Genomic DNA, 12942 nt, shown 5'->3' with positions numbered 1-12942 from the left:
TCTACCTACTAATTTTATGGTTATTATTGTTAATATTACTGTCAAATATTACTTTAAATGATTAGAAGTGTGGTGGATATAAAACACTTTATGATTAAATCCACATATAATGTAATTCTTTTTTACTCTAGTTTTTTATGTAAAATTATGATTTCAGTTCATCTTAAAAAAATTTTGTAACCCAACTTTGCGTCACATGATGCCTAATTTTTGTAAGTCATTTTTTATTGTGGTTCTGGTTGCAGTTCTACAGTACCCTCAAAGATTATGACTGTGGAAGATAATATATACATATATATATATTTTTTATATATTATATTATATTTACTTTTCTTTTTCCATTGTAGCTTGATTTCTGTAAGCTAATACCTTTTTAATCAAAATAAATCTAGTTCATGTAATCTTGCAATGTTTTTCTTGTACGTTGTGGCTTTTCTCCACAATGTGTTTATTTTTACAAATTAAAAAATGGCATTTATCTGATTTATTTTACCCAGCTCTGCATATAATCCCTATAAACTTGAAACCCGGTAAAGAACAAATTTATTAGCACAAATACTCTTTAAATGGACTTGTAATCAGTAAAAAAAAAAAAACAAAGAAATCACTATACCACAATATACTTTTGGTTTGTAGCAGTTTGTTCTGCACTAGCTGGACTGAAGCATCTTAAGCACGTAACATTTTCATTATAAAAAGACTTGAAGATTTGATTTAATGCTTTCATGCTACATATTTTTTTGACCTGATAATTTGTATACATTATATGACTGCTTTCTTATTTTGGCTTCCATCTGCACGCCATACCCATCATTGCTGAACTCTGATAAGATTTCTATTAATTCCTGCGTCAACCCTCCACCCATATTGGTTTACATTATACAGTATATGCAGTGTATATAATATATATTTCTATTCCTGATGTGTTATCAGAGTAACAGCATGGCTTGTTGGGCTGCATGTTGGCCCCATTCCTCGAAACGCAAACATTTCCTTGCTTTTTGCTAACACGAGCTTGCAAGCATGGCCAGTGAAATGTTTGAAATGCTGTTCTATACCGTGTGTGCATTTGTGAGAGAGAGTGTGAGTGTGTAAATGCCAAAAGTTTTTTTTTTGTGATAAAACTATGCTTAAAAAGTTTTGAGTTATGACACAGGGCTTTCTAAAACTCAGTGAGTATTCAATGTAAAGCATGCACAAAAAGCTACTGTGGAAACAAACACTGTCCTGTTTTTGTTTATTTGTTGTTTGTATGTGTCATCCGTGAAAATAAAGTTGTCTTTTTTTCTGTCGCGCTATGTCACCTCATCGTACGACTAAATGTTTTGTTTGTGTTTAACAAGGGCCGCACCGACAAAATAGTAACATTTAAAATGCTTTATCTTGTAATTGTAAGAAGTGGCATTATAGACGTCAGTTTACATTGTTTATTCTCTGAAAAAAATTGTGCCAAAAGTGCCATAGTCTGAAGGAATCTTACAATTTCTGTCTCATAAAACAATAATAGATTTATTTCCTGTCATCTTCCGCCATTTTTCACAACATTACAACTTTAATTGTGCAACTTCTTCCTTGTAAAACATCATTGTAATACAATATTACAATGGACTTTTTTTTCCTCGTCAGCTTACCACTTTTTTTCTTGTATCATTGCCAATTAATTCTTGTAACCTTGCAAATCTTAAGAATATGAAGTTTCTCTCAAAATAACTGATTTATTGTCACCTTCTGACATTTCTCGTAACGTTGCTAAATTATTCTTGTAATCTTACGTATTTTTACTGGTATTGTTAAATTGTTATTGTTACAACTTTTGACTTTTATATTAAAATAATGATTTTTTTTCGTTTTACTTTTTTCTCTTGTATTTTATTCACATTATTTAACTTTTTTGATGTAACAGTTCATTACATTTTATTGGAAAATTATACAGCTTTAGTCTTCTAAATAGGGATGTTCTGATCAGGGTTTTATGCTGCCGATTCCATGCGTGAAATCCATAGAAACCGATCATATATATTAAGTATACATTTTTCAATTGATTTGATAATGGTCAGGGGCATCATAGAAGGGAAAAAGTGGGACAATTCCAACATGCACTGACTGCCAGGGGGCTCAAAAATAGGTAATTATATAAAAAAAATGGGGGGTTTGCCTTGTTTTTTTCAAGAGAACATACAATATAATACTGGTGAAACAGTATAAAACGCCTGTTATAAGGAGACTTTGGGTGTGAGAGTACATTGTCTAAGCTCTAGCAGGACTTGCGGGTATCAAAGTGAGGTATCCAAGTACCTCACTTCAAGAGAGCAGTCGGAAAACCCGGTGTCCTATTAATTCCATTTATTTTCCGGGTTATTTGCTTAGCCTTCAGACTGCCACGCACATATACGAGTGAGTGTTGTCCAGCGTTGACTACATCAGCTGTTGTTTGAACCTTGAAAGCTCACCATACTCCATCAAGTGTTTGTTCATCAAATGCTGTATTGAATAGGAGCTTTTTTAATGTTCTACCCTGGTGAGATATTTGTTGTGGCATGTTCTGCAGGGTGTAAAATTTATATCACTCTCACAAACTTCCGGTAAGTTCCACACGACAGTCATGATCATTTTGGGTTTGGCACGCCTGCGCAGAAGGGAAGGAAAGTGGGCGGGATGATGCTCGTTACAGGCTGAATGCTGCAATAGTACGAGCCAGAGATGATCGGCGTTGGTGACATTTATTTAAGACATTTATCAGCACATTCAGATCATGTGCTTTTTCACGGTGGCCGATCGATCGGAGCATCCCTACTTTATATATTTATTGTAGTCATTTTAGATGTTTGACTTTGTCTCATAGTACTGTACGTACTGTATATTTATATATTTTTGTTTCTGTTCAGTGTGGCCCTGATGCTGATTCGTATTTGTCCCATTGACATGATCCAGTGTGATGCATTTTATAAGCCATAGTGCGTTATAACTTTAAGAGTGGGATGCCTTCCGGTTTAATGTTATTTTTCCACCCAAGCAAAATTCGTCCAATATGGAAAATTTCTTCCCATTCTTAAAGTTAAGTCAGCAACTTATGACAGTATTTGTTGTTTATACTTGATGCTATATAATAAACTTTCTGTTGAATAGTTGAGTATAGGACAATAGGTTTGTGTCGTCCCCATCATCAATGTGTCCTGACTGTATGGAGGGTCCCACGTTCGACTGTTGGACCCCACCCGCCCCGAACAACTAATTCTCCTTTAACACACAGTGTTTCTCGCACCTGCAGGTGATCGAGTTTGACGACGGCTCTGGTTCGGTTCTACGCATTCAGCCCCTCCGTACGCCTCGCGATGAAGCCATCTACGAATGCGTCGCCTCCAACAGCGTCGGCGAGACCAGTGCAACTACACGCCTCACCGTTTTACGTGGTAGGTGGTGGTTTGTCTGTCATATACAGGATCTTTGACTAAGGTTTTTGTAGATACGCAAACGCGATCAAACTCCTGTCATACAGACCGTCTTTGACTAGCGTTTTGCAGTCTGATGTTAAAGCCTAAAAAAATAACATAAAACACTGCAGGCTAAAGAAAAGACGCCCATTTGCATAATTTAGCTGGCATGTTAATTATTGTGCCAGGGTCTATGCAAATGACTTCAATCGAGAACGAAACTTAGTCGACAGCTAATGGACTTATCAAAGTTATGTAACATGAGCATCTAATGCATGGCTATTCAACTAAATTATTCTGGAGGGCCGGACTACCAGCTTTCTGCTCAAAACAGGGACTAAGCAATCAGTAAGTAGGAATTTTGCAGCACATAATAGCTTTTTGTAAAAAAAATAAAAATTCGAGTAAATGGCCATCCTTCCATCCGTTTTCTATACTGCTTGGCCTCATTAAAAGGGACCAATCACAAAGGAGTGGGTGTGCCCGGAGGCGGGCCATGGGTGGAATAATTTAAAACAAACCGTTTTGGACATCAAAGGAAATACAGTTGGAATAGGTGCAGATTCTGGAAGATCGAGAAAGCTTTTTGTGCGGATTATCATGTGTAGCTGCTCGATGGGGGTCCACAACCCAATACAAAGGGCCGAAAATGAGCACAATAGGTCCCCTTTAAGGTCAAAGCTGAAGCTGGAGCTTATCCCAACGGACTTTAGACAAGATGAGTGTACACTCTATGCTGGTCAAACTAAGCAATCAGCAAACAAGAATTTAAAAGTCCATAATAGCAGCTTTGCACTCAAAATAGGGACTAAGAAACCAGCAAAAAGTTAATATTAAAATTCATATAAGTTCGTATTAACAGCTTTTTGCTAAAAATAAAAGAATAAAATCACCAACCAACAGGAATTTTCTTTGAAGATTTATAAACTGTGTGAGTATATGTCTGAATAAATAAAAAAGGAAGACTAAGAGGAATTTTTAAACTTCTGTAATAACAGCTTTTTGCTGAAAAATAGTGGTTATGCACTGTCATACTGCTGTCAAAGGCAAATACAGTACACAGGCAGCCCTGAGGTCAAAAGGCTTGTAATAACTGGCTAAAACACAATGAGTGTGGCGGTTTTGAGGGAAAAATAGAGGCTGCCGGAGTGAAGTGTGTTCTATTATGCGGCACAATTACACAACACGGCAAATGAGCTCCTATTGAGAGGAGCTAGCAGCTTCTATATGATACAAGACAGGTTGGTGGCCCCTCCTATCCCCCTTTCTCTTCCTCACTAGCTGGCGGGCTTATCTCCCCAAGCGAGCCAACAAAAAGCCCTTTGGGACTGATTTGAGAGAGAAAAGGTCCACATTGCAGGTACCTCCTGTTTACCACCCTGCACAATGTTTTGCAATTTATAACTGAGGGGATGCGCTCAAGCTGCAATAGCATTAGCATCTTTATTGCAGTTTCTTTTTCCCTGCTTATTTCCTCATGCTGCATCCTTTTAAAAAATACATTTCGGTCGTTTTTCTGCAAGAAAAGCAAAAGGTGATAAGGCCAAGATGCCTCTGCATTGCCAAAACATCATAGCACCTCATACACAGTTTCCCGAGAGGGCACATTTGCATGCTAAACTACGAACTGTGATGCTCCAATATGCTTTAAAATGTAAACAAAAAAAGGAAGAAATGTAAAGACGGGGCGATTTATAAAGCAATCTGAAAAGCAACTAAAATGTTGAGTTAGGAACTATCAAAAATCCAATAGAAGTACTAAAAGGGAGCTTAAAAAATCTGAAAATGAACAGAAAAATCCAAATTAAATCAAACAAAAAGGTTTAAAAAATCCATGAAAAACGTACACGAATCCATAAAAGCAAGTAAAACAATTCCATAAAAGAACTATTCCATTCCATTTTCATCCACTTATCCGGGTCCGAGTCCTGGGGGCAGCAGTCTCAGTAGGTAGGCATGCCAGTCCCGCCACCTCCTCCAGCTCCACCAGGAGGACACCAAGGCATTCCCAGGCCAGCTGTGAACATAATCCCTCCAGTGTGTCTTACGTCTACCCTGGGGCCTTCTCCCGGCTGGGCATTCCCGGAACACCTCACCAGGGAGGCGTCCGGACTAGATGTCTGAGCCAATGTGAAGGAGAAGCGGCTGGACTCTGAGCCCCTCCTGGGTGACTGAGCTCCTTACCCTATCTCTTAGGGTGAGTCCAGCTACTCTACGGAGGAAGCTCATTTCAGCCGCCTGTATCCGTGATCTACTTCTTTCGGTCATGACCCAACGCTCAGCTCTCTTTTCACCACAACTGGACCGGTACAGCGACTGCATTACTACAGACGTTGCGCCGATCCACCTATCGACCTCACGCGCCCACCTTCCCTCACTCGTCAGCAAGACCCCGAGATACTTGAACTCCTCCACCTGGGGCAGGATCTCATTCCCAACCCGGAGAGAGCACTCCACCCTTTTCCGACCGAGAATCGTGGCCTCTGATTTGGAGGTGCAGAGTCTCATCCCAGAAACTTCACACTCAGATGAAAACCTTCCCAGTAAATGCTGAAGGTCACAGCCCAAAGAAACACATCATCCCCAAATAGCAGAGAAGCCCCCGAACCGGACTCCCTCGACACCTTGGCTGCACCTAGAAATTCTGTCCATGAAAATTATGAACAGAATCGGTGACAAAGGGCAGCCAACATTCACCGGGAACTCAAACAGGCTCAACTTACTGCTTGCAATGCGAACCAAGCTCCTACTCCGGTTGCACAAGGACCGACTGGGACGTTGTAGTGCGCCTGGGCGACCTGGTCTTTGGCGGCCAAATCTCGTTCTTAGGACATGGAATAAAAGAACTAAAGAAAAAAAAATGGACACAGACAATCTAAACCGCTGTATCTGCTTTGTGAGGGCAGCCTACTGTATGCTGTCCCTACAAGTTTGCCTTATACATTATTAAGACTGCCAAAAAGCCTGAAAATGGATAGTATGTGTAAATGCATGTGGCAAAAGCAGAGAAAAGCAATGTAACGTTACACAAAAGCCTTCAAAGCACACAATAAACCTCCTAAGGTCAAATCTAGCCGCGCTTCCGGCGGGAATGATGTGTGCACCGGGTTGTTGGAGTTCATGATTCAGGCATGATTAAGGATTTATATTGCATCCTCACACTCCCATTATGCTGTCAACAGCCATTTCCTGTGCACACACACACACACAAACTTATGTTGCTGTGTACAAGTCGACAGTGGGAGTGGAAAATGAGAAGCTGCTCTCCTGTGACGGAAAAACAGAATGCATCAATTCCATTTGTGAGAAGAGAAGAGAAGGGATAGGATGGTGCTGTAGCAGTGCTGCCAAAAGCTGAATCGTCATTCCACATACAATGGAAGTGCCCCTGCATGATCACTGATTATATTCTAGGACTGCAATACTGCTATTTTGTTGCATTTACAAGCATTTCTTTTTTATAAGAGTAGATTTTATCTATATAGTGAACTCTAGTTGTGTTGTCTCAGAGCCAAATAGTGTATAAAGCTAACTGCATATGATATCATTGTTTTTTTGCGGATTGGCAGCAGAAAACATGCGGTTCCAGTGCTATCGATGACGTGACGCCTTGCGGTCGTTCCACAGACAGTTATCGCTTGCTCGTACGTCACCAAAAGTGACAAGTTAGTCATTATTGTAATTAAAAAGATGAAGCTGGCTGTCCCTGCAGAAATTGATCTCCCCACTGGAAGAAGAATAAACGCACCTCTTTGTATATTACGTGGTAAATCAAGGAGGCCCAATCAGTATCTGGAAGCTACGCAAAGTGATTTAAGACCAAGACGCTGCCAACGGGATTGATGTCACGGTCGTCAATGAGAGAGAGGGGGGGAAACATCTGCCGGAGCCACAAAAGGCATTTGGTTGGCTTGGGTACATGACAGATAACCCCCGGCCCATGTCATGACTCAGTATTTGTTTTTGATCAAAGCCAACGCAGCCTCGTAAATTCATAATAACTGTCTATACTGTCGTTTCTAAGCAGTGTTTTTGACAGAATAAGAAAAAAAAAAAGTAATGTCTGTAAACTAAATTGAAGGTTCATGTTGTCAAAATTGATAATAGTGCATTTAGGTAAATGCACTACTCATTTGGCTAAAATACACAAAAGCCCTACTTTTGCTGATTTACTCGATGTAGTTAACATTTGGATTTTTAAAGAAATTGAAAAAAAATAATTTAGGGTTGGAGAAAATATTCTTTGACCATTTGTGAACTACTCAAAATCTCCTGGCGAGTTATAGTATCACCATCATAAGGCTGGACACACTGTATTTATGTTCATGAAACAACTACACACAAACAGTCTTTGGACATAATTACAGACATAAGTATGACAACAAAAGAGTAAAGTTGCTCAGTGACACTTGACAGTTGTCAAGTAAACATAATATCCATTTTCTCATGGGACAAAAATGAGCTCCTAACTAACCGTATTGCTCGTTTTAAAAACAAAATATCACTTTGGTAAAAAGTTGCATTTGGAGGCCGAAGATGAGAAGCTAGGTGGATAATTCCAGCTCACTAGCTAGTTAGCTACAGCCACGGACAGGTGAAGCAATGCAAGTAAAGAAATATGCAAGAAAAGTCAAACACCAATATGTTTGACAAGAGAGTGATCAAACATGCTGGCATTGATTGATGTCGAGCTGTCGAGGTTGAGGTTTTACAGACTGTTGATTCTCGCAGGACCACGGGACCACGTGCATCTCTTGTCGGCTCAATACAGTGTAGGCAACCCAACGTGTTGCGTTGTCATGACATGAAATGTCATTGTTTTTTGTGATCTGCTTTGAAAGGCATTCATCAGTATATGCTGATCATGTCTTTTTTATGGAAATTGCCAATGCTAATCTTTGGCCCACTGATTGGAGCATTCCTATTCTTTGATTAGTACTCTTTGCAGTCTATAGGTCAAACTTTATTTTTTTGAAGAAATGCAAAATAACTTAAATTTGTCAATATTAAAGCCTTCTCTAATAAAATTTTGGATAGGAAAAAACATGGTGCGACAGAAGGTTATTAATATATATTAGTATATTATATTAAACATAATATTGGCATTGTTACCTCCACTAAGTGCACTAATGCATGTCTGCTAAGGTTGCAAAGCCTCACATAACCCCCATTTTCCATTACTTGCAGGATACTAGCAAGCTTTTTAGCCATATCTATTATTAAAAATAACTGAGGCTCTTTTTTTTTTCTCTCCCAGGAGACATTTGCCAGGGTATAGACCCTAGTCAGTGTCTCGCTGACGATGATGATACAGCGTCAGTGTCCTGAGCCATGACCCGTAAAGATGGCAAGCAACATCAGACAATGCTTAAAGGCTAACTACAGTAACATGTTCACAGCTAGAATTCCCCAGAGAACTGGTAGTTATTCTTCTGTACATTGGCACGCAAAAGCATCACCGTCTTACAGCGGATTTCAACTTAACAAGCCTCCAAATGTGAAACACACCCAGGGCAAGTCTGCTCTTACTTTTGTCAACCGTAGCACAACAGTTTGGATATATTTGACTTTTTGGTAGGGAGGGGCTTTTCGCATTTTTCACATCAAATCAAATATTATTGTCTACATCTTTCCATCAAAAGCACACAACAGCATCACCATCTTCTTATGGATGTGAGCACAACAAGGTTAAAAATGTGCAACACAGCCAGGGCAGGTATGCATTTTTTGCCATAACATGTAACAATTCTGACATATCTGACTTACTTTGAAGCTGTTCAGGTTTTTCCACACCAAATAGCATTTTAGTAATCTTCTGTTCACTGGAACGCAGCAGCATCGTCATCATCCTACAGATTTGAACTTCAAGGTTCAAAATGTGCAACACACACAGGACAAGCGTGGTATTAATTTTATCAGCTATAACACATAACAATTATTATATATACTTCAAAGAAAATATATAATTTATACATGCAGTACATATTATACATGTGGATTCAAACTAGGTAAGTAAAAACTACAACACACAGGATAAGCATGCTATAATTTTTGTCAGCCATAACACATAACCTTTATGGGTTTTATTTAATAAGCACACAGAAGTACATAATACATCCCACCTTTAAACACATTTTAGTGGGTCACAGAAAGCCCCATTTTATCTACCCCCAGTCTCCCCAAAAATCATATCTGTTAAGGAAATTACCGAACTACCTTTCACAGGGCCCTAAGCTAGTGAGGCGTAATACCACTTAGGCAAAGAGCGGGCCTATTCCTGCTAACACTCCTATTACGCTAAATTGGAATTAGCTGCGCGAGCCAACGGTGGCACATTGGCAGCAATATTCATTAGCAACTTTTTACACCTGTGGACTCAAGCCATACGCTGATTCAGAGCAGACCATCTTTGTCCAGCTTTTTTTATATATATATATAAAACATAATTTGAACCTTTGTGACACATTGAACTGTTATCTGGGACATTTTCACATCCGTAGAATTAGTTTTAGCCCCAAGGTTGAATTGTTTTAGAAGAAAAAAAAGGTTGAAAATGGTGCAGCTTGCCCTCTAACCTCGCAGTAACCTGTGCTTTATAAGAAGATATCACTCAGCCTTTTGTTCTGGCTCATTGGGTTACTAAAGCAACCTGGTTTCCCTTGGGTGCCCGGCAGAAAGTCTGGCACTTCAAAAGAAGAGTTAATCAAATTCCAATGTTTGTAACCAAGCAGTGTTAGAATGTTATTTATCTACAAAATAAGGACTGGTTTTCCGACCTGTGATGCTCAAATTTCACAAATGCTAAGGGTACCAAACCAAATTTCATAGTGATGCTGCTAAATAGGTGCTGCACGGTGGCCTAGTCATTAGTATGTTGGCCACACAATCAGGAGATCTCAAAGATCTGGGTTTGAATCGCCAATGGGCATCTTTCTGTGGAGTTTGCATGGTCTCTCTCCGAGTACTCCGGTTTCCTCCCACATTAGGTTAATTGGCAATTCTACCTATATGTGCATTATGTGACTGGCAACCAGTCCAGGTGTCTGCCAGAAGTCAGCTGGGATAAGCGGCATAGAAAATGGATGGATGGATTCTTCTGATTACACTAATAAACCTAAACCGAGAATCACCTGTAATCATGAATTTGAATCTGATCAGATACTGTACAGCACACACCCTTTACCAACCCACATATTCAAAGATAAACTGTGGTGGTAAGGGGACGTTGCACAAAAACTGTGGTACTTGCAAAGCTGACTTATTTATGAGGTTGTAACAAAACATACCAAGATAACTATGCAACACATCCCCAAATATAGCCACGTACAGCACTTCCTGTTTCCTTCTAGGTCAGCTAATGCATTTGCAAGCCATGAAACGAGGTAATTCCAAGCTACGTCCTCGTTAGCACTGTGCTATCATTCACTTGATTAGTGCTCCATCCCGCCCTCCTCTATCTTCTTTTTGGAATTTTTTGGAGCATGGAAAGAGCTTTGATCAGTGCCCCTCAACTTGAAGTGATACGCCGTGGAGTAGGATAGAAATTGCTTCGGCACATGCTGCCGCCACGATACCGTGGGTAATGTTTTGTGGCCTGCTTTCAAAATCATATCAGGGAGAGAGAATCAGATTGATTCCTAAAATGAGTCAGAATAACCTTCAGGGCGAAGAATGTGTTCACGGTGACAGAGTTATTTGAGTTGCAAACATTACATTTTGTCACACACTTTTGTGCAATGAGTGACCTGTGACTGTCTTGGAAACATTTCTGTAACAAATGGTATCAGAAGCGGTGTTGACAGTTACCATGACAAAGAGACTGATTTCTCTAGCAGGTTTTTTAACCTTACTCTATAGACCTGAGTGGGATCGTTGATACTTGTGGACAAGAGCTAGAGACCATGCCCAGTAGCCTGATTCTCGTGTGTTGTGTACAACATTGGATGCCAACCACTCGATTGCGATTGACCATTCGATTTTGTGGGACTTTGTCGGTCAATTCTGAAAACATTCGATAACATAAATCCATTATAAAACCCCGGTCCTTACCTTTTTTACATATGAAAAAAAGTATACATCAAAATATCACAGGGCGTAGATCTTGCCTAGGTTCATGGCCAAGACCGAGGTCCTGTACCCTGTACTAGGGTACAGGATTTTCACTTGTGTTGATGGGAAAAGTGGGATTGTTGACTGTTGTACAAGTTTGATTCTCGAGTGCCGTGCTCAAGAGAATAGGTTTAGGAAATTGAAACTAGAAGAATTCCCATAAACAGACCAAACGCCTTAATACCTTTTCCTTTTCTGACACACAACCAACATTTACCAGTGATTATTAAGTTGTTGCTTAATTAAGTTGCTCTCAGCTCTATGCCTAAGAAACACAATTTAATTGAATTTCACCAAAGTGGCACTCGAGACAAAAAAGCAAACATGAAATATTCCCTTGAAAAATAAATAAAAAGCCAACATACTCACCTAAAGTGAGTGGGAACCATGGCGACGGCGACTCTGCTGCTCAAGTGGCTTTTGATGCTCACTTCGGATGGCATGTGGCTTTTTAGATGCCACTTCAGCTTGCAGTCTTTATGACTTTTGCACTATCTATTCATAAATAAATTTAAACTTTTCCATACGTTCCCGGCACTGATATGGCTAATTGTCGGCTACCGTCACACTTTTTTGGAAATCTTCATTAAATTTCATGAGGCTGCAATGCGCCGGAAACCAGCTTGGCTTCACGAGAGACGGCATCCACGCCCGCCAAATGACAATCATGGCTGCCTTCCAACAATGCTTTTGGGTACTTGGCACAATGAAAGGAACCGCTACCTCGGTGGATAAATCTTGGATAAGAAAAAAATTAGTGAATGACTGACTTCAGACTGAACCAGAAACTTTTTCACTTCCTGGTGTCCCCACCTGAACTTGCTCCTGTGTTGCACTTTAAAGAAGAGTCTTGCTGCATTTAAGGTTGAAGACACAATTATGTTATGCTACACGAGCAATCAATCGCCATGCCACAAGCCTCAGGGGCATTGCTGTGTTTTTGAATAGAAAAACCGAATGTGGCAATCTGTGTGAACTACAAAATTCCATTTGGCAAAAAATATATATATATTTTTTTTTCTTACTAAGCCCCTTCTTTAGACAGCATATTAAAGTGAGCTATTATGATCACAATTACTCACCAGTGATTTTGGTTCCAAAATGTAATTTAGATCTGCACACAAATAATGACATCCAGGGGGGTCACTAGGTTTTAAAAACAGGGGACTTTGCCCCCAGGCTATATAGCTCTATAGGAGTGTCATCTTGCAAGAATAAAGCATAATCATATATCCATATTGGATACTTTCTTGCGGCAAAAGTCATCTGGAAGTCTATCAAAATGTGAATTATGGCACTGCTACTATGAATGATAATGAGCCCAACATGAAACGCTTTACACGCACAATAAAAATTGCAATCCAACCTTTCTTGTTGTTCCCAGCGTCACTTGCTCATGATG

The 12942-nt window shown here is 39.7% G+C and overlaps 1 protein-coding gene across 42 annotated transcripts in view; it reads left to right on the top strand.

The window, feature by feature from the left end:
- The window catches only part of LOC131124820 (receptor-type tyrosine-protein phosphatase delta-like), a 259050-nt gene that overhangs the window by 198622 nt on the left and 47486 nt on the right, over positions 1 to 12942 (top strand). For all 42 annotated transcript variants that reach the window (XM_058065644.2, XM_078795428.1, XM_058065633.2 and 39 more), the window contains one exon: positions 3269 to 3410. In XM_058065644.2, coding sequence (XP_057921627.2) covers positions 3269 to 3410 — 142 coding nt within the window. The remainder of the gene's footprint in view (positions 1 to 3268; positions 3411 to 12942) is intronic.

The sequence above is a fragment of the Doryrhamphus excisus genome, linkage group LG2 (genome assembly GCF_037039965.1).
Source record: "Doryrhamphus excisus strain RoL-2023G ecotype Guam linkage group LG2, RoL_Dexc_Guam_v1.1, whole genome shotgun sequence".
NCBI lineage: Eukaryota > Metazoa > Chordata > Actinopteri > Syngnathiformes > Syngnathidae > Doryrhamphus > Doryrhamphus excisus.
The sequence above is the reverse complement of the archived record's forward strand: the minus strand, read 5'-3'. Positions and strand labels throughout refer to the sequence as shown.